This window comes from Gracilinanus agilis, chromosome 3 (genome assembly GCF_016433145.1).
Source record: "Gracilinanus agilis isolate LMUSP501 chromosome 3, AgileGrace, whole genome shotgun sequence".
NCBI classification, from domain to species: domain Eukaryota; kingdom Metazoa; phylum Chordata; class Mammalia; order Didelphimorphia; family Didelphidae; genus Gracilinanus; species Gracilinanus agilis.
The window spans coordinates 252,843,069-252,866,545 of NC_058132.1; the positions used below are offsets into that span (position 1 = coordinate 252,843,069).

A 23,477-nucleotide genomic window follows, 5' to 3' on the forward strand; every position below is an offset into this window, starting at 1 on the left:
TGGCCGACTAGAAGGAGAGTGTTTGGTCAAAAGGGTCAAATTCTGCTTAAAAGTCAAAGAGGAAAAATACTAAAAAAAAGATCATGAAATTTGGCTTCTCAAAGGTCACTAGTTACCTTTGAAACAGTAATTTCAGTAGCATAGTGAGTTTGAAAGCCAGATTACAATAGACTGGGGAGTGAGTAGGAGGTAAGGGAGTGGAGACAATAATTATAGACTAGTACTTCTTTAAAAGTTTAACAGTGACTGAGAGAAGGAGAAATGGGATGGTGTGAATGACAGGGTCAAGGAAAAGAGTTTTTTGGGCTGGATAGGGAGAGAGTTAATATAGGAAAGTCCTAAGCATGTTTATAGGCAGTGGGAAAGCCAATTGGAATAGAAGAGGCTGAAGATGAGGGGGGAAAGAAATAGGACAGAGAATATGATTGATAGAATAATCATTGAGAGAGGACAAGCAGGCATCAGATCAAGGGTAAAAACCAAGAGGTTATCCTAGGCAACAAGAAGGTCCACTTCAGCTTCTGAGACTATAAAAAAAAAGGAGAAAATCAATGAGTAAAGAGACTTTGAAAAGTGGAGAATAGGAGATAACAGAGTTCATGACAGATTACCTAAATCTCAGCTAAGTAGGGAATAAGATCATCTTCTAAGTAGTATTTGGGGAATTGAGGAAAGAAGAGGTTTGGAATAGTCATTCTGGGAGTGTTACAGGGAGACAATCAGAAAAATAAAGGGATTATTGTGAAGGAGTGATGATCTAGGTTACGTTTATAATAGCATGCTTATAACATATTTGCCAGTTTGAGGTCGTCTATAAAAATGCAGGTTGTGCTAAATGATATATTAGAAAGTCCTAAATCTATGATCCCTATAATTATTTTGGTTAATTTACCAGATTTGTAACAGTACCTCAAAGTTAGTTTTATTTGTGCTAGCAATTATGAGTGAGGAAATCTTTTTAAAGTGACAGTTAACACATTATATTTCCTCATTGGAAAATTATTTGAAAATATCCTTTGACCATTATCCATTGTGAACTAGGAGTTACAAATAGCAAATTTGTAATAGCATGAAATTATAGTGGATTCCATTCTGGGTGACAATGAGTTTAAAGTATGACTCACCACCCCCACCACTCGCAGGTAGCCAAGGTAATGTGGAGATGGAAGTCACAGGAATTAAGACTGATGAACCAGAGGGCAAGAATATTAGAAAGGTCATCAACTTGAATTACTGAGAATGATTGCAAGGGTTCTTGTGAAAGGAAAGACAGTAAGGGGCTGAAGTCATTAATGAAAAAAGGATAAAGGCCTGAAGGTGATTGGCTAAGAGCCAAAGGATTTGAGGGCATGGACTTAAGAGGAAAGGTCTGGAAGTAAATTTCATTACCAAAGTCTTCCAATGATACTTCATCATATCATGTAGGAGGAACTGGGTACACAAAAGCTAGGTCAGTTGAACACAGTAGGACTAAGTTGAGAAGTCTTTGAATAAAATCAGACTGGGAGGGCAGGTTGTCATTTAATGGCCAATCAAGCTAAGTTCAAAGAAGCTCATAAAATATATTTTTTTCTGTCATAGCAACTAATGAAGACTATCTACCAAGAAATGAGGGGGTTATAATCTTATTGGGGAAGAGATTATAAATATTGAGGAAATCATAAATCCTTAAATAGCAAAGTAAATTCATTAAATGAATGTGAAAACAAGGAAAAAAATTAACAGCATATAAAATAAGACATGGTTATTTTCTTCTCAGACACATTTAAGAAAATCATTACTTTATTTTAAAATTTTTAAAAATTATAAAAACATGGAAGAAAATGGAATCATATTTTCATCTCAATTCTGGAAGGAAAAAATGTCCTTTTGAACAAATAGAATGAATTTTCGTGGATAAGATAGATATGTTTGATTACATTAAAATAAATATAATTACAACAAAAATAATGTAATCAAGAGAAAAATTACCTTAAGGAAACATTTACCACAAATATGACATAAAATTCTGGCATTTAAAAAGTATAAGGAATTGTTAAGAATTGTCAAATGTTACTCCTACCTCACGATGAATAAATAGTCAAAGGATATTGTCAAATAATTTTCCAATGAGGAAATATAATGTGTTAACTGTCACTTGAAAAAGTATTATCTCACTTCTAATTGCTAGTACAAATAAAACTAACTTTTAGGTACTACCACACATTTAGTAAAATGACCAAAATAATTATAAGGTCATAGATTTAGAAATTGCTAATATATCATCTAGTCCAACCTTTTTTTTTTAAAGATGATCCCAGCTGGCAAAATGACTTGCTTAACTAAAAGACAAAGCCAAAATTTGAACCCAAACCTTCTGACTTCAAATCTGGTACTTATTTCAACATAAAATGTTAATACTGGTGGGGCTATGGAAAAACATATACATTGATTCCTTGCTGGTAGAAACAAACTAGTAGGTCTTTTTTGAAAACTGTCAGGGAAAAAATGTAAAAATGATCATCCTCTTTGATGAAATAATTCCATGTTGGAAATATACATATGCCCTGAGAGCATTATCAAAAAGAGCTATCTATTAAAAAATCTTTATAGCCATGTTATTTGTCATTGTCCAAAACCAAACAAAAACAATCTAACATTTAAAAATTGAAAAGGCCTTTACAAAACAATATAGAGTAAAGAGAACATAATGGGAAGAAATGAGTACATTCAAACTATACCCCCAGAAGGGGAAAAAATGAATTAGGAAAAAATAGACAAAGAATCATAATGGAGATTTTGCTTGAAAAGTTCTGATATTAGATGCTTTGAAATTCATGTATTTAAATGTAAATGTTGCAAAGCTAGTTGAATTGGTCATAATGATGCTTAATACTAAGTTTATAATAAACCATTTTTAAAGCACTCAAGTATTCCTTCAAATAAGGAACTGCCTTCAAGTATGCAATGAAGTATTTATTTTGTCATCATTTATTAGAAACTGACAGAGATGGATAGAGACAGAAAAAGAGAAAGGGAGCATAAATTCCTCTACTTTCACAATTAACATTACTATTTTCTTTATGGTTGATCTCTTTCCAAGATACATTCTTACTATGGACTTTTCAAATATTTGAGGATATTTGAGCCAAATTACTCTGACCTCTAATGTCATGGTAAGATATCAAATTATCCTATTAACGTTTTTAAATTGTTTAACTATTTCCCAATTGTCTGTAAAATTTTTATAACAATCATTGTTTGAAATTTTAAGTTCAAAATTCCCTTCCTTCCTTTCTCCACCCCTGCTCCTTGAGAAGGGCAACAATTTAATATCAATGATACACGTGAAGTCTTACAACATATGTTTCTACATTAACCATGTTGCAAAAGAATACCTAGACCCAAAAAAAAGAAAGAAAGAAAGTTAAAAAATGTGTGCTTCAGTCTGCATTTAGAGTTCACCAAGTTCTGTCTCTGAAAATGTATAGCATTTTTAATCATGGGTCCTTTGGGATTATCCTGGATCATTGTATTGTTTCAGAGTTGATCATCATAACAATATTGCTGATACTACATACAATGCATTCCTGGTTCTGCTCACCTCACTGTATCAGTTCATATAAGTCTTCCCAGATTTTTCTGAAATCATCAGGCTAGTCATTTCTTATAGCACAATAGTATTCTCTCACAATCATACAATCACAAGTTATTCAGCAATTCCCCAGTAGATGGGTATCCCCTCAATATCCAATTCTTTGTCACTATAAAAAGCTGCCATAAATATTTTTCTACAAATTCATCCTTTGCCCTTTTTTTTCAGTCTTTTTGGGATCTCATTATGAAGTTGCTAGGTCAAGGGGTATGCACAGTTTTATAACTCTTTGGGCATAGTTCCATATTGTTCTCCAGAATGGTTGAACTGGTTCACAATCCACAATAGTGTCACAATTTTTGCACATCTCCTCTAGCATTAATTATTTTTCTTCTCTATCATGTTAGCCAGACTGATATATATGAGGTGGGACCTCAGAGTTGCTTTAGATTTCATTTCTCTAAGAAGTAGTGATTAAAGCTTTTTTAAAAATGTGACTATTGATAGCTTTCATTTAATTTTCTAAAAACTGCCCAGAAACAAGAAAGACATCATTTATATTCATTTTTTTGTCACTTGATCCTGTCTGTGGTACAGGGAGGGGAGGGTTGGAGTTAAGATACCTGAGAATTACTTTTTTATAGTATAAATGAAGAATTTTTTTTAATTGTCTGTTTATATCCTCTGACCTTTTATAAACTGGGGGAATGGCTCTTATTTTTATAAATTTGGTTTAATTCTCTAAATATTTGAGAAATGAGGCCCTTGTCAGCAAAATTTACTGTAAATTTTTCTTCCTAGTTTCCTGTTTTCCTTCTAATTTTGGCTACATATTCATTTTGTTTGTACAAAAGCCTTTTAATTTCATACAATCAAAATTATCTATTATGATTCCTGTGATCCTCTCTTTTTCTTATTTGATCATGAGCTCTTCTCTTATCCATAGATTTGACAGGTAAATTACTCTGTTCTCCTATTTTACTTATGATATTAATCTTCAAGTCTAGAGTATTTATCCATTTTTTAAAAAATAAAACCATATCTTCTATCTTAGCAGCAATGCTGTGTATTGGTTCCATGGAAGAAGAATGGTAGCTAGGCAATGGGAATTAAGTGCTAAAGAGTCCTACAGCTTAGAACTGTCTAGGTCAAATTTGAACCCAGGATCTCCTGTTTCCAGGCTTGGCTCTCAATCTGTTATGCCACCTACCTGCTCCCTAAATTATTTTTCCATTTTGACCTTATCTTGGTATACAGTGTGACATGACTATACTTAGCTTATGCTAAACCGCTTTCCAGTTTTCCTATCAATTTCTGTCAAATGGTGAGTTCTAACCCCAAAAGCTTGGTTCTTTGGGTTTATCAGACACTGGATTACTATGGTCATGTACCACTATGTACTATGTACCCAGTCCATTCCACTGATCCACAACCCTATGTCTTAGGCAGCACGATAGATTTTGAAATCTGTAGCTGCTAGGCTATCTTCCCTCACATTTTTTTTCATTGATTCCCTTGATATCCTTAACTGTTTGTTCTAAATTTTATTATTTTTCTAGCTCTGTAGAATAATTCTTTAGTAATTTGATTGGTATGCCATTAAATAGGTAAATTAATTTAGGATTATAACTTTTATTACATTGACTCAGCCTACTCATGAGCAATCAATATGTCTCCCATTGTTTAGATCTGTCTTTATGTGTTTTGAAGTGCTTTGTAACTGTGTTCATATAATCTCTGGGTTGGTCTTGGCAGGTAGATTCTCAAGCATTTTATATTGTCTGCAGTTATTTTAAATGGAGTTTCTCTTCCAATATCTTATTGCTGGATTTGTTGGTAGTAATTCAGAAATGTTGATGATTTGTGAGTATCTATTTTATATGTTGCAACTTTGCTGAAGCTATCAATAGTTTCAACTACATATCATCTACAAAAGTGATAGTTTTATTTCCCTAGTGGCTTTTTTATTCCTTCAATTTCTTTTCTTTGTAATTTCTATAGCTAGCATTTTTAACAACGTTGAATAAAAGGAGTGATAATTAACATCCTCACTTTACCCTGATGTTTTAGAGAAAGCTTTAAATTTATACCTGTAACAGATAATGTTTGCTTTTGTTTTTTATTAATTAATTAAGAATATTTTTCCATAGTTATATGATTCGTGGTCTTTCTCTCCCCTCTTCCTTCCCCCTCCCAGAGCTGACAAGCAATTCCACTGGGTTATCAAAGCCCATTTCCACATTATTAATATTTGCAATAGAGTGAGCATTTAAAGCCAAAATCCCCAATCATGTGCCCATCAAACCATGTGATCAATGACATGTTTTTCTTCTGCATTTCTGCTCCCACAGTTCTTTCTCTGGATGTGGATAGCATTCTTTCTCATAAATTCCTCTGGATTGTTCTGGATCATTGCATTGCTGCTAGTAGAGGAGTCCATTACATTTGATTGTACACACTGTATCCATCTCTGTGTACAATGTTACCCCAGTTCTGCTCATTTTGCTCTGAATCAATTCCTGGAGGTCTTTCCTGTTCCCATAGAATTCCTCCAATTCATTATTCCTTTCAGTATAATAGTATTCCATACCATCATATATGACAATTTATTCAGCCATTCCCCAATTGATGGATACCCCCTCATTTTTCAATTTTTTTGCCACTATAAAAAGCTCAGTTCTAAATATTTTTGTACAAGTATTTTTTCTTATTATCTCTTGGGTACAAGCCTAGCAGCAGTATGGCTGGATCAAAGGGTAGGTGGTCTTTTAAAGCCTTTTGGGCATAATTCCAAATTGCCCTCCAGAATGGTTGGATCAGTTCACAACTCTACCAGCAATGCATTCATGTCCCAATTTTGCCACAACCCCTCCATTATTGCTCATGGTTTTAGATTGGCACTACCTATCATTTAAGAAATGCACCATTTATTCCTATGCTTTCTAGAGTTTTTTAATAGGAATGGATATTATATTCTCTCAAAGGCTTTTCTACCATCTTTTGATAAAATAATATTATTGTTGTTTCTGCTATTGATATGATCTTGATGCTGATAGTTTTCCTAGTATTGAACCAGCCCTACATTCCTTATATAATTCCCACCTTGTCACAATTTGTGATCTTTATAATATGTTGCTATAATCTCTTTGCTAGTATTTTATTTTAACTTCTTGAATTACATTCGCTAAAGAAATTTGTCTATAATTTCTTTCTCTGTTTTTGCTCTCTCTAGTTTATGTATCAAAACTGTATTTGTGTCATAAAAGGAATTGGTAGATCTCCTTTATCTACTTTTTCAAACAGTTTAAATAATGTTGGGATTAATTATTCCTTAAACATTTGGTAAAATTCCCTTGTAAATCCATTTGGTCTTGGAGATTTTTTGTTAGGGAGCTCATCGATGATGAGTTTAATTTCTTTTCCTATGAGAGGGTTAATTAAGAATTTAATTTCTTCTGCTAATCTTGGCAGTTTCTATTCTTGTAAATATTCATCCATTTCTTTTAGGTTGTCATTTTTACTGGCATATAGCAAAATAATTCCTAATCGTTGCTTTAATCTCATCTTCATTAGTAGTACTAGTCACCCTTTTCATTTTTAACACTAGTGATTGTTTTCTTTCTTTTTTAAAAGTTTATCTGGTAAAAGTTCAAAATAATTTCTCTATTTTATTGCTCTTTTCATAAAACCAGCTTCTAGTTTTTTTCTAGTTTTACTTATTAGTTCAATAGTTTTATTTATTCAATATTTGTTTGTTTGTTTGTTTTACTTTCAATTTGATTAATCCCACTTGGACAATTCTTTTTTTAAGATTTTATTTTCTTCAGTATTTTTTCATGCCTTTTGCTGTTAATTGTCATTTAATAATTTTCTTCCTTTGCTTTCAGTTCTTTATCTAATTTTTCCTCTATCACTCTTATTTGATTTTTAAAATAATTTTTTAGTTCTTCCAGGAATTCTTGTTGGGCCTATATCCAATTCACATTTTCTTTTCCCTTTGAGCATTTGTTTGTAGTTGTTTTGATTTTATTGTTTTCTAAGTTTGTGTTTTGATCTTTGTCACCATGGTAGTTTTTTCCCTTTTTTTTTGTTGTTTGCTCATTTTTCCACTTCATTTCTTGATTTTGATCTTTAAAGTTGGGCTCTGCTCCCATCATGGAGAGGGGAAGAGGCTTACTGTCTTAAACTTCAGGCTTTTTCACATTGCTCTATTCAGAGCTAGTCCTGGTGGTTTGGAAGTTTGGGATGCTTTTAAGGTGGTGTGTGATCTGGGGAGAGGTGTGGTCACTCTTTTCCTGGTCTGCACTCTTTTCTTTATCTAGGAAGAACTCTTGATCCCTTGGGCATTGCAATCAATACTTTCTGCCCTTGAATGATGACTCCAGAAGTGAATATAGATGACTGAATTGGCCTACAGCATCTGGTCCTGAGTCCAGTGCTAGTACAGGGGTCTCCCATAATCTCTTTCTAACTAGATGCCAGGTCCCCATACCATCTCTTAGGTGAGAGCTCCCTAAGCTGCTGTTATTGTCACTACCAACAGGGCCCACTATTGGTGCTCATCCATATGAGTTCCAAGCCAGTCTCCAGCCCCATGTCACACATCTTTCTTTCCAACCTCCTAAATTGTCTTTGGATGGAAGAAAGTCTTCCTCTGACCTTGTGTTGGCTTTGCCACTCCAAAATTTGATTTGAGGCATAATCTCAAAGTTGTTTGGAGAAGAATGTTGGGAGAGCTCAGCTAAGTACTTTCTTTACTCCACCATCTTGACTTTGCTTCCAGAAGTCCCCCTAATAATTTTATGAAGGATGAATACTTTCTGAAATTATTAGAATATGATCATTTATTTTTGGATTAAGGCGGTCAAAACTAGTTTTATGAAACTTCTAAGACATTCTAATTTCTAATAGAGTAAATATTGATAGATATAACCCATATTCACAAAAGCTCTTAGGGGAAGGGGTCCTTAATAATATTTAAGAGTTCAAAATAGTCTCAATACCAAAAGGTTTAAGAGCCAATCTTGACCATCAGTCACAAAGCTGCTAATGATAAACCAGCATTTGTACAATCTACGTGACTCAGAAGCCCTGGCCAGTTTTCAAAGTGCTTTCACAAATCTCATTTGTCATCCCATTTCCTGACAATGCCAAAAGAAATGCTGCTATTATAGGGCCATTAAGTCAGCTGATGGCATAATTAATAGTCACATGATAGTTGCTAAAAGTGTGCTGTGTTTCTACTCTGGTTTAAACGAGTTGCTATGGCAACTGTACCATAGCCAGGATTCTTTGCCAGGCTGCGGGAGACCCATTTTCATCTATCACACCAGATTTGTTTCTCCGCACCACTGATTAGCTCTCCTTTGCAACACTGAGCAGATGGAAGAAAAAAATATTTTTTCTAAAAAGAAACAAATGTTTACTGTATTTGCAGGCCTGTTTCCAATACAGAAACAGACCTTTGGCTGTTTTAGCAAGACATAGTGTGAACTGGATCCTTGTAGGGTGGGAATTTCTCATATGTTGTTGGGATTTATGAGTGAATTTGTTTTTAAAATCATAGATAGTATTTCTTTCCTGGGTGTTCTTTATTAAAGATTTTTTCCGCATTTCTATTTTACAATATTTCTCTAAAATATTTACTATTTCCTAAAATCTAAGAATTAGTAAATTCTAGAATAGGCATCAGAAATCATCTATATGCAGCATCCCTGATTTTATGATGAAGAAACAGACTGAAAGGGGTAAAGTGATTTAGTATTGTAGGACTATGGAGCTAACTAAGGGGTTTTAGAGATTGTCTAGTGTAATAACCTCATTATTTTTTGGATGAGAAAACTTTGGATGAGAAAAAAAGGAGTAAAAGAGATAAGTGATTTACCAAAGTTAAAGCCAAGATTTGAACACAGTTATTCTGAATCTAAATCCATTTCTCTTTCTTCTATGCTCTGCTTTATTGTTTCTTCTTTCTAAGATCCTTTTTTGATATACTTCACATATATTTTCCACATAAAATCAAAGAACGAGGTCAGAACCAAAAATGGAGAAACCCGGATTCTAGTCTAAACTCTATTCCTTACCCTCTCTGGATTTAAATTTCTTCAGCAATGTGTTTTGATCTTCTCTGTCATCATAGTACATTTTTATGGTCAGGTTCTTTTTTATTGTTTGCTCATTTTCTTACCTCATGTCTTGATTTTGAACTTTAGGTTAAATCTGGGCTCTGTGCCCATCATCAGGGAGGGGTTAAGTGATTGATTTGCCCAAGATCTCACATCTAGTAAATGTCTCATACTAAATTTAACATACTAAAATTAACTTTCTGACTCTGGACTTAGTAGTACTTTATCCACTGTGCTACCTATAATACTGTATAAGGCATTGGGGAAATATACTTTTTGATAAGACATAGCTATTGGTTTTACAAAATTTATTGTTTTCTATAAAAGTAAGAAACAATATACAATATTATATGAAAAGTTCATGAGAGAATTGTAAAACAAAGTTTTATATAAGGCCCAAGAGAAAAGGTTTTGGACCAAGGGAATCTGAAATAGCTTCATGGAAGGAGTAAAATTTGGGGTGAATTTTATATAGAAGACAGGAAGTATAAAATTAAAAACTACTGTGCTACTGATTCCCCAAAAGCTAGGGTCCTCCTTACTAAAATATTTTGTTGGCTTCCAACATTTCCTAGTTGTGTGACCATAGGCAAGTTATTTAACTCCACTTGTATAGCCTTTGCTACTCTTCTGCCTGGATTCTAAGATAGAAAGTAAGGGCTAAAAATAAATAGGTAAAATATTTATTTTAAATTTGCTTTAAAATAAATACATTAATCTGGGACAATCCTGAAAGACTTATGACAGAGAATGCTATCCACCTCCAGAGAAAGAACTGTTAGAGTTGTCTTTCACATCAGTATATATCTGATTTTATTTAGGGGACTTTGTTCTTACAACAGTGACCTATATGGAAGTGTATTTTGCATGACAATAAAAAATGGAAAAATAAATTAAAATGTGAAAAAATAAGATATATTAAATAAATGAAATCCTTTGTATTTATCACATATATCTGTGTATGTGTATATATGTGTATATATGTATATATACATATTCCAGTTTGCTTCTATATCTACATACTGTCTCCCCTGAAATAATATCAACTTCTTTTTTTTAACCCTTTGCCTTCCATCTTGGAATCAATACTGTGTATTGGTTCCAAGGCAGAAGAGTGGTAACTGCTAGGCAATGGGGGTTAAGTGACTTGCCCAGGGTCACACAGCTGGGAAGTGTCTGAGGCCAGATTTGAACCTAGGACTTCCCATCTCTAGACCTGGCTCTCAATCCACTAAGCTACTCAGCTGCCCCCTAACATCAATTTCTTAAGAGTAGAGATGGTTTCTTTTTTTTTTTAATCCAAATGGCTGGTTCCATTTACATGCTTATTAATAAATGCTTATTGAATGAGTCAAATAAGGTCAAAAAGGAAGAATGGTGCCAGATTATGGGAGGCCTTGAATACCATGCAAAAAAATTTTGAACCTGGCTGGAATTGATTCCTTCATCCCTACTATCTACTTAAATCTATTACCTTCCTTCAAGGACCAACTCAGCTGCCACCTCCTCCATTTACCTTTTACATCGACCCTCCTAATAAAAATTATTTCTCTCTCCTCAAATTTTTCATATCACTTTGCCTAATGTTCTCCTTTTCACTTATCTTGTTCTTCCTTGTATCATAGTCATTTGGGTTCTTGTCCTCCCTCCTATTATACTGTTAGATCTATGTATAAACAGGCTCTATCTTCCTGTCTTTTCTTAAAAATTCACCCCAAATCTATTTTGATATCACTATGCAATGCACTTATTAAGTGCTTCATGAATGGTAAACACACTATTTGCTGAGTTAACTTATTATAAAGGAGGCAATAGTGGACTCTGAAGACTTCTGTGCAGATCAGTGGCATTACTGGGTCTATGAAAAAGAAAGATTCTCCTGGCCATGGCCCCAAGAATGGACTTAGAACAGACAGTTCATGGAGGTCAGAAGCCCTGTTCAGGAGACTATTGCAACAGTTCCTGTGGATAGAGTTTGGGGTCCTTCCTGGGGAGTCAGTGGGATTAGAGAAGAAGAGATACATGCAAAAGAGACAGAATTGTCAGAAAATGGTAACTGATATATATAAAAGACAAAAGAGAAATGACAAAAAGAGCAAGCCTAAAAAGAAAAATAGTGATGCCATACCCAGAAACAGTAAAAGGAACAGAGGCTTAAGGTAAGAGCCTCTGTGATTTAGAGTAGAACTAAAAAGTGAAATAAAATATCTCTTAAATTGAACAAAGCTAAACTCTACTCTGAATACTTTTAGGCTGCTCACTTGTATGTAGTTGGTGACTCAAAAGGGCAACAGACAGGCACTGCCCAAGGAATCAGGTTTCTGGGTTTGAATCCTGCCTTAGACATTTGGTAGCCATGGGATTTAGGAGACCAATATTTTAGTCTTGGATGTGCCACCCAATGGGACTGTGTGACCCAGAGCAAGTCACCTCACTGACTGAGCTCTGCCTTTTCAAAAACAGTTGACCCTACAGGTGATATTGCATTGAGATCCTCTATTCTATAGAGTCTATAGTAAATTGCCCAAACCAGAACCCACTTTTCCAGTTATTTAGAGTTATTATTACAATGTGAAGAATCATAGTCATAGAATTTTATTCTGGAATAGACCTGAGCATTTGTCTAGCATGTTCACATTCACTGAGTGGCACTTCATCTCTCATAACCTCAGTTTTCTCATCTGTAAAATAGTGATACTTGTCACTACCCATCTTATAGAATTGTGAAGAGATCATTCTGTAAACCTGAAAACACTATATATACATGAACTATTGCGATTATTATCCACCTTTACTTTTCATTTTTAACTCTCTAGGTCTAGATTTCCTCATCTATAAAATGAGGTAGGGAAAGCAGACTAGATGTCTCAGGTATGGGAAGCCTGTGGCAGCAATGTCCACATTTGGGACATTGAGAAGGGATTCTCCCACTCTAGGACCTCTAGGTAGTATGGTAGATAGAACTCTGTGCCTAGAGTCAGGAAGATCGCAGTTCAAATCTGACCTTAGACACCAGATGTATGACCCTAGGCAAGTCACTTAATCCTACTTGCCTGAGTTTCCTGTAAAATGAACTGGAGAAGGAAATTGTAAGCCACTCCAGTATCTTTGACAAGAAAACCCTAAATGGGCTCATAAAGATCCAGACATAGATAGAGAGCCAAATCTGGAGATGGGACATCCCACGTTCAAATCTGGCCTCACACACTTCCTAGCTGTGTGACCCTGGGCAAGTCACTTAACCCCCATTGCCCAGCCCATTAAAAAAAAAAGTTAGAGATGACTGAAAAAAAAGAACAACAAATTTCACACTCTGGCCACATGAGCTCCGATAGGGCCTTTATCTCTCAGTCCTTCTCTTCCCATCCCAACTGGGAAATATTAGCTACTGTTTCCATTTACCCCATCACTGAAAACTTTCTTTCGTTTCGTTTATTCATTTTCCCCTGAGATAGTCACTGGTGTCTCTCACCTTTCCCATTCCCCCTAATTGCTAGTTCTTTCTCCTCTAAGATTATGTTTCATCTTTTCTATTAGGAATCTTGTTTTCTTCCCCCTCCCAAAAGCCCAGCTAGCAAGAGAGCATCAGAGAATCTTAGGGCAGTTCTATGTACCGAGTTTCATCGTCGATCATGCTTTATCATATTTCTTCTATTCTTCTGCTTGACTGACAGTTTCTATTCTACAACATTTAGCAGCTTCAATCAGGCAGCTAGTGAGAATGAATGGGCAGTGTCAAAGAGACAGTTAATTTATGTTGCTACTTCGCACTGTCCAGAACTTGTTCCTTGACAGCCAGTCGGTGTTTAATCTGAGGAGGATCACATTCACTTAGCTACTTAGTTTGCTTTTGAAATGAAGAGGAAAGTCAAAGTGGTAAAAAAAATAAAATTAAATTAAAGAATATATTTAAATCTCTCCAAATAAAAGTAAGTTCAGTGATCAGTGACTCCTGGGAGTAATAGATTACTCTTTCAAATATACATATATATGTACTTACACATATATATAAAACACATTCCGATATTTGGTGTGGCTTTTAGTAGTAGGTGTGACTGTAGTATCCTAGCAAAGAGTGCTTATTTAAATATTTTATTGTTGTTTAGTGGATTAGTTGTTTCTTAGCCTTCATGATCCCATTTGTGGTTTTCTTGGCATCGATATCAGAGTGGCTTGCCATTTCCTTCTCCAGCTCATTTTATAGATGAGGAAACTGGGGCAGATATTTAATTTTTAATATTTTAATATTCATATAAAATTTAATTCTTATTTTTAAAAGTTGTTAAGGGTTAGTTAATATTTAATTTCTTTAATAGGGTCACTCTACAACCTCCTTTCCTGTCTCTCTTCCCCCAACAAAATATCACTAATGCTTCAGAGAAATGAAAGATAGCTCCAGTTCACAGAAAAGTTTGGGACCCCTCTTGTATATAGGATTTGCCACTAGATCTGTTATAGCCACAACCTATGGAGCCAGCTGGCCAGTTAAAGCAAATGGATGAATGTGTCCACTGACAGCTATTCAAGAGCTCTCTATAGTGCCTTGCACAAAGTAAGTAATAGATAAGGTTTTTTTGGTTGATTTTTCTCTTTATAGCCTTTGAAAGTAAGGGGGGTAGGGGGAATCAGAGGACAAGACACTGGCTTTCCTTAGCTGTCTTGTCATGTGACAAAAGTGTTCATTCTCTTTTTTAATGTCTAGTCCATTTGTTTGTCATTGCTTCATTTTCAGCTACAGTTTGGATTATAACTCGGAAATGGTTGCAGCTAGTAAGTGTCTAAGGCTAGATTGGCATTTATGAAGAGGAATCTTCATGATTCCAAATCTAAGGCTCTATCCACTGTGCCACATCGGTGTTCTATTTAAATATTCAGAAGTGAGAACATAGTAAAATCACTGTATGAACCTTCACCCTCCTATTGTCTATCAGATAGAGAGAATATTAATTCAGCAGTATTTCCAAAATTAGTTTAGGCCATCATCTAATCTAAAACCTTTTTTTTTCTTTTTAAGTTTTTGAATTAAGAAGAATCTATCCTTTCATTTCCTCCCTTCATTTTCAAATTAAGGAAATGGAGGCCTTGAGGTATATAAAAGTGACCAAGTAGGTGTCAGAGCCAAGAGTCAAACTCAGATCTTCTGATTGCAAATCTAGTGTTCTTCTTACTACTCTACACTTAACACTCAATTTGAATCATTATCAATTTAATATTTTATATCTCATATTTTGATTTGTTATTGTGGACAGTCCAAAGAGAGAGGAGTACTGGACATAGACCTCCATCATTGTATTAGTTAAATATAGTCTTCATTTGGACAATAAACACTAGGAATGAAATGATGCTTGGTAGTCCTGGGGTTTTAGCTGAATCCCAGGGATTACAGGAAGGGCCACAGAGGAGATCTCAATGACTGCTTGATGGAATCTTTGGCGCCTGCATGGAGAGCAGTCAGCCAGTCGGGCTTTTCAAAGGCTCATCCAAGGGACTCCCGCAAAGTAAACTGCCTCGACTCAATTTATCCACCTCAGCAGGATGGAGAGTTGACTTGACCCTGCTGAGATCTGAACCAGTTCCAGGGAATCTGGGTATTAAAAGCTCACTATCAGACCACGAAACTACCCCCTAAAGAAACACTGTGCTTATTTTGTTCAACCCAGCTACAGTTGGAAAGGTGAAAAAATTCTTTTTTTTTTTTATCTCAGACACCTCTTGGAAATGTACAAAACTCAGGGTAGGTTTCTTTTAATTACACTTGCTGATTCTAAGGCTACCATCTTGCTGCTCTTTTGTGATGTGAACAAGACCTTCCTCAGCATGCCATTGTTCCACCGTGGAGAAGAGTTCGGTGACCTCAATTATGCTTTCCTTAAAGAAGAGACCAATCAAGAGCTAACACAGGAACCTGCTAGTCCAAAACTAGAAGGAGGAACAGCCCTTCTTGCCTTGTCCCCAAATCCCTTCTAATCCCTTTGGCACATCTTCCACACTTGAGTCCTCTTATTAAATGGCCAGTTTGTATAATCCCAGAGGCATAGTCTCGTTTATGGCACAGGATATTGCACAAATTAAATGTTCAGTTGATGAGATATTCTTGCTCCAGAGCATGCTATTATCTAGCTGGGAGACTCCCCAAACCGCCATATACGTCATTTTACAGGAAGTCCTGTAACTGGTTTTAGGTGTCCCCGGGATTGAATTAAGCCCAGGCCAAAATAATAATAACAGCAACAACAGAGCTCATAAGAGGAATGATCATGTCACAGGGAGCAAAGAAGAGAATCACAGGATTTTAGGATTAAAAGAGACCTCAATGGGCCCTCTAGTGAAACCTCTACCCATTTGAATCCCCACTATAAACAGATGGATGAGGAGTAATCTAGCTTCTGCCTGAAGATCTCCGATGAGAGAAAACCTACCACTGCCCAAGTCCACCCATTCCACTCTTAGCTAGCTAACTTCGCAAGGACGTTTTCCTGCTCTCAAGCTTAAATTGGCCTCTTTTCATCTTCCTTTCATTGTTCCTGTTCTACTTTCCAGGACCAAACAAATCATACAAAACAAATCTATTTCTTCTTCCACTTGAAAACCCTTCAAAAATTTAGACAGCTACCATTAACTTTTTTTCTCCTTTTAAGAATCCTTACCTTCTCTCTTAGAATCAATACTGTGTATTGGTTGCAAGGCAGAAAAACAATAAGGTCTAGGCAATGAGGGTTAAGCATCTTACTGCAAGGAAGTATCTGAGGCCAAATTTGAACCCATCTCTAGGCTTGACTCTCAATCTGCTGAACCATCTAGCTATCCCCTGCCATTACTTCTTCCCCTCCCCCTGGGGTAGCTTTCTTTTTTCTTCTTTTTTTAATTTTATTTTTATTATCTTGCAAGACACTTTCATATTGATCACTGTTGTAAGAGCAAACTCATACAAAACCAAACCCCCCAAATAAGATCATAAATACACTGATGTAAAAGATGACTCCAAAAGTTCTTTCACTGGAGGTGGATAGTATTCCCCATCATAAATCTTTCGGGATTGTCCCAAATTGTTGCACTCCTGAAAGTAGCCACCAAGTTTTCACAGATAATCATTGTACAACTATTACTATTACTAATCCTTAAGTCATCTCTTCTCCATGCTTATGATCTCCAGTCCCCTCAACTGATTCTCATATGACATAGATTCAAGGTCTTTCACCATCGTGGTTGTCTTCTTCTGAAAACCTTCAAGTTTAAGAATATCCTTCCTCAAATGTGGCAAACAAACTGAAAATAATACTCCAGATGTGACTTGATGAAGTAGAGTAAAATTATACTCTCCCTATTCCTGGAAGCTAAGATCTTCTTTTCAACTTCCCTGGTTTTCTTCAAGTCCCAGTTAAAATCTCACCTTCTCCAGGAGGTCTTTTCTGATTCCTAGTAATGCCAGTGCCTTCCCTCTATTGATTATTTCAGATGCATCTTATACATAGCTTATGTGTACATACTTGTTTACATGTTGTGTTATAAGAAAATGAGCAGGAGCAGGAGCTGCTGAAAGGCAGAGAAGCAGGAAGATTCCAGAATTCTAGGGAAGTGACAGTGTGAGTTTCTTCTGGGAGGAGTTGAAATCTGGAGAGATTGAGAGAGTGTCTAAACTCCTTGGGCATACCATGTGAGTTTGACTATTTCTCCCTCTCTTGTGGCTGTCCTTCTGTTATAACTACTTGTTCTTGTGTTCCTGTGTTCCTGTGTGTGTATCTGGTTGCTTCTGATTGACAGATATTCCTACAGAGCTGCTAGAGACATCTAAAATCATCTGTCAGTGAGATCCTTTCTCTTTGAGCCCTTGTTCCTGCTTACCCTCCAACCTTTCCAACTCTATTCACCATCTGGGGGTGGGGGGGAGATTTGGTTAGTGAGGTGTATGTATTCTAAGAACTGGGACTTTTAGGTAGAGAGGTTATTGACAGAGCAGACACCAACTTTAAGAAGATAACTGGATTTGGTGGGAGGTTTATTTGTAGACTTTAGATAGATCATCCCAATTCCCTTCCCTTCCTTCCCTTACCTTAAATAAACCCTGTTTAATATCATTTGGGTATCCTGTAAGATTTATCCTGTTGCCCTTCCCAAACCCTGAGATTCTTCTGATTACTGGTCCTAATAATCATTCCTTGACCATATAAAATCCCCTCTACCACCAAGTATCATTTAGATACCTATTTCAGTTGTCTCTCCCATGAGACTGTGTGCTCTCTGAGAGCAGGGAACTGTCTTTTGCCTTTCTGTGTATCCTCAGAACCTAACATGGTGCCTGGTACATAGTAGGTATTTAATAAATATTAGGGAAGCTAGGTGACACAGTGGAGAATGAAGACTACGATTCCTCAGACACTGAATAGCTATGTAACTGGGTAAGTCACTTCACCCTGTTTGCCTCAGTTTCCTCACCTATAAAATGAGCTGGAGAAAGGAAATCACAAAATATTCCAGTATATTTGCCACAAAAATCTCAAATGGGGTTCTGAGGAGTTGGACACTACTGAAAAACAACTCAACAGAAATAAACGTTAATTGACTATCTAACTGACTCTTAATTTAGCCCAAGATTGCACTAGCTTTTTCAGATGACACATTGTTCTGCTACCCATACTAAGCCTGCAGTCCAATAAAACTCCAAGATCATAGATTTAGATCTGGAGTGAACATTAGAGGCCATCAAGTTAACTCTTTTATTTTACAGATGAGGAAACTGAGGCCTGGAGAGGATCATTGATTTGCCTCAGTTCACAGAGGTAGGAAATATAAGGAACAGGATTCAAACTCAGGTTCTCTGAATTTCAGATCAAACAGTGTTTTTACTATGCCATGCTTTTTCCAAACAAACTGCTACCTTACCATGCTTGACTAAGCAATGTTAGTCAGTAACAACCACCACTTCTGAAACTATCACTATTATGGCCAGAAGAAAAAAAAAAAAAAGCAAAAAAACGTCAACAACCAATTTTCTTCTTCCTGTATTACTCCCTCCCTTGATACTTTACAGAAGAACATACCACCAAAACACTGCTCTAGCATGCAGAAACGCACAGTGACATAGAAGCTAGACACATAGTGCTTACCTCGGGAGCCATCCAAAATGGTGTGCCAACTGACGTGTTTCTTCGTAGACGTGTACTGGTTAGCTGAGCTGAAACACCTGGATTAAAGCAAGGGATGGAAATTGGAAGTGAGCCAATGATGCTTTCTCACACACTGTTTTCAGTTTAACTCACTAGAGGGGAGTATGTTTTTGCATGAACATGACTATAAACTGGGAGTGTGGTCTCCCATGGGATTGTCTTCATTTTCATAAATGGGGTAACCAAAGAGGTACGGTAGGAAAAGTTCTTTATTTAGAGTCCTGACTCCAAGTCTGAATCCTGCCACTGCCACTAAAGATTGGTGTGAGCTTGAGTAAGTCATGTATAATCTCTGAACCTCAGTTTCCTCATTTATAAAATGAAGATACTGGACTGGATCAGGGATTCTTAAACTTTTTTTTATGTCATAGAAGCCTTTTCACATACAATTTTTGATGAAAAAGCACTAACTACATGGCTTCCAAGAACTACGAGTTTTCTGAAGTGGGGGCCTTCAAAATTCCTCCTTTCTAACTGGGTAACCTTGAGCAAATCACTGAATCTCTCTGAGTTTGGTTTCCTCGTTCTAATTCTTAATCTATGACCTTACTAAGAGCCAGGGCAGCTGTAGCTAGAGGTTTCACCTTGGCTAAAACAACTTCATTTGGTACATCCCAACATGTGGAAGGCAGATGTTTGCCTTCAGAAAGGGATGCTTATGTAGTAAAGTTGAGTTGCTTATATAAAGTTGATTGATGCTTATGTGTAGTAGAGTTTCATTTGCATCCTTTATCCTCACGACCTAATTTCATAAGCACTGGATTTCACATGCATGCTGGTCTGATCATGACTTTAACAGGGAAGCTATTACTCCCAACCAGAACCAGAAAATCTTGGGATTACTCTAGATCATGTGGAGAACTGGCACACTTCTGGTTGCCTTCCATTAGGGTCAGGGAAATCAGGTACATGCATGGTAGTCAGTAGGATAACATGACTTCTTAATATGATTTGTCCCTGTCTGAACACCCAACTTGTTTATGCAATGAGTATTTGTTGATTTTTAAACAAATTAGTTAGTCAATAACCAGGTAAAATAACTCAAGTCAATTCAATTAAAATTTAGAATTTTAGAATTTAGAATTTTAGTTTTTAATATATATTTTATTTGTATATGTAATATGTTTTAATATATTTTTAATTATTATGTTATTTATACATAATCATTATAACATTTAATTAATTTAATCAATGGTAAATTAACCATTTAGAAGTAAAGGGCAATGGGGGCAGCCAGTAGATTGAGAGTCAGGTCCAGAGATGGGAGCAGGTCCAAAAATGTGGTTCAAATCTGACCTCAGATACTTCCTAGCTCTGTGACCCTGGGCAAATCACCTAACCTCCATTGCCCAGCCCTTACCACTCTTCTGCCTTGGAACTAATATGCACCATTGATTCTAAGATGGAAGGTAAGGGTTTAAAAAAAAAAGTGAAGGGCAAACTGGGAATGGTGGCACATGCCTATAATCCCTCCTGGTGGGGAGGCTGAGGATAATGATAATAATAGCTAACATTTCTATAGTGTTTACAATGTGCAGGCATTGTGCTAAGTACTTTACAAATATTATCTCAGTGGGTTCTTACCACAACCCTGGGAGAGAGGCAATATTATTATCTACATTTTGCAGATGAGGAAACTGAAGCAAACAGAGGTGACGTAACTTGCCTAGAGTTACTCATATAGTAAGTGTCTGAAGATGGATTTGAACTCAGTTCTTCTTGACTCCAAGCCCTCAGCTTTAGACATTTTACCACCTAGTTGAACATTCTGAGCTGCAGCAAGGCCAGCACTAAGATGGTATGCTGGAGAGAGGGGAAGAAGGAAGGTGGAGAAGAGTTCCCTATGGAGGAGCAAACCAGCCCAAGTAGAAAATAGAGCAAATCAAAGCTATATGACGATCAATAATGGGATGGAGGCTGTTAATGACCATCCACCCACCCCAAGACATTTTGCCAAGTGCCTTGAAAGAGACATGATCAGGGTTTTTTGTCCATAGGATGAGTACCAAACACCTCTCCCAGGGAAAGAAACATGAAGCATTTCCCCATTTGGAAGGAGCTGAGGAGAAACTATGGACCATAAGAATTGTCCTTGGCTGGAGAGGTCCCTGGGACCTGCCATCTGATAGTTTCCTATTTTAATTAATCATTTTTATTAACTTGATGTCAAACTCAGTTGTTTCTATGCTGCTAGAGGACTCCAAGTGCTTACAGCACTCCCTGGATCTGATGCCTTGGAGCAAAGCCGTAGCCACCCAATCCTGGTTGTGGCTCTGGGCTTGATGTCATGGGATTCGTTCCAGTCTGGCTTGTGATTGTTCAATGCTGCCTTCTATTCTCTGACAGATAAACAAAGAAAACAAAAACAATCCCAACCAGTTTCATGATGTCTTTTCAAATGATTTTTTTTTCTCGCACACATTAGTTGTTTAACTCATTTAGGTATCTCATTAGTCTCCTGGCTCCCTTTCTGTTAATAAAATGACTAACACTTCTAAGTGAATATCCAAACAGAGCTGTTCATCTTCATTTTGATCTTGTGTTTGACATTTGTAAATAAATATATAAAAGTAAAGTACTGCTTTTTTTTTAAACTATTGGTTTGTTACAAATACCCTGTGGTTGCTTAGTACTATTATTTCTATTTGGAATATAACCAACCTTTGGGGCAGGTGGATAGACCTGGAGTTAGGACAAACTAAGTTCAAATCTAAACTAGCTATGTGACCCTGAGCAAGTCTCTTAACTTTGTATGCCTCAGTTTCTTCATCTGTAAAATGAGTCAGAGAAGGAAATGGCAAGATGCTACATTTTCTTTGCCAAGAAAACAACAAAGTGAGACATAACTAATAGACTAAACAATAGTACTAAACATATCTGCCAGCCTGTTTGCATGAAGAATCTGTGATTGCCTTACCATGGGGATCTCCAGGTGTAGGAACTCCCTCCGGCAGAGAATATTACAGCTCCTCTGCCTTTTAGTAAATAAGTCCTATGGAATCTTCTGAACTAAATAGAAGTATAGAACACGGGTTTGCCAAGGCTCACAAATCTAGTAAGTGTGAAAGACAGGATCTGAACCCCAAATTTAGTGACTTCAAGGGCAGTAGTCCATCCCACTACAGCATCCTGTTTGTGGGGCCTGTTCGCCTATCCTTAGAAGCGATATTTCCAGAGGAGATGCTCAACAGATCTGTGGGAATAGGTAACATCACTATAGATTTCCTCTCCCCATTTCCACTTCATACTGATGTTTCCAGTTTAACCAACCTCACATGCAACAGCAATAATCACAATTTAAATGGAAGTTAGCTCTCAGACCCACAGGACCATTTTACCTTCTGCTCACTGGGAGCAAATGTGCCTGAAGCCAGCAAAAGTCATTTGAGAGACCAAACTGCTTTCTCTTTTCATATGCAAAAGAAGGAACGTCAGAAATCAAATTAAAGGCAATTGCCCTCAGATGCAGAGTGCTCTTACCAGAATACCAGCATTTATTTTTTTTTTTTTACTAAAAGGTTTTTTTGGGGGCCACATTTTTATTGTTAATAGGAAATGCTTTAAAAACCCCAAATAGATGCTGTGACAGCATCTCCTAGGGTGCTCCATCTGCTCCCCCTCCACTGTGCAGCCCATGGATCCATGTTTTCGACTGGAAAAGCCCCTCACAGCCTGTGGTGCTGCAGCCAGCCCCCCAGTAAGATGACAGGAAAGAGCTGCCTCTGGCTAAACAGAGACAGTAGAGAAAACAAATGGTGAACAGTCATTACCAAAGTCAACGAGCTTAACTCCTCCTTCTGTTGTTAGAAGAATGTTATTCCCCTTGACATCACGGTGAATGATCCGGTTATTGTGCAAATGCTGGAGCCCCTGCGTGCAAGACAACCACCACCATCATGGCGGTCCCCAAAGGAAAAAAGTTAGCTCCCTTATATGAAAACAATTACTTTGCTGCTTATTTACTCATTTATTTTTAAACCCTTACCTTCTATCTTAGAATCAATATTGGAATTGGTTCCAAGAAAGAAGAGTAGTAAGGGCTAGACAATGGCGGTTAAGTGGCTTGATTCCAAGAAAGAAGAGTGGTAAAGGCTAGACAATGGGGGTTAAGTGACTTGCCCAGGGTCACACAGCTAGGAAGTGTCTAAGGCTAGATTTGATCCCAAGTCTTTCAAACTCCAAGCCTGGCTCTCTGTTCACTTAATCACATAGGTGCCGCTACCCTAATATTTAAAAAAAAAAAGTCTAATAAAGACAATTTGTACTTAGGCTAAACAAATATCTGGGAGATCACTTGGGAGATTCAATCCTTCTTCATCCCTCCCCCCCAAGACCAACAATATTGTTGTGTTTCCGAAGCATGTACATAGGAAACAGGGAGAGATAAGTTGTACCCTCTTCCAGCTTGACAGGCATCCTTACCAAAAGTGCTCCACACAAGATGTAGGAGATTAGAGCTTCATCCAGCCGCTGGCCACACTTCAGTAGACCCTTGACGAGATCGGTGACAGAACCTCCATTGCACAGCTGTGGGAGAGAAAGAGGAAGGAGGAGGAGAGAGAAACAACATACACATACGAGAGAAAAACAAAAACTTCTGTATTATTCCAGACT

General features: G+C 36.8%; 1 protein-coding gene across 1 annotated transcript in view; it reads right to left on the reverse strand.

Annotated features, from left to right (window-relative positions):
- LOC123242218 (myosin-IIIb-like) overlaps window positions 1-23,477 on the reverse strand; it is a 413,600-nt gene that overhangs the window by 375,075 nt on the left and 15,048 nt on the right. The window contains exons 3-5 of the mRNA XM_044669803.1: window positions 23,286-23,390; window positions 22,634-22,733; window positions 18,804-18,880 (exon numbers count right to left, since the gene is read on the reverse strand). Coding sequence (XP_044525738.1) covers window positions 18,804-18,880; window positions 22,634-22,733; window positions 23,286-23,390 — 282 coding nt within the window. The remainder of the gene's footprint in view (window positions 1-18,803; window positions 18,881-22,633; window positions 22,734-23,285; window positions 23,391-23,477) is intronic.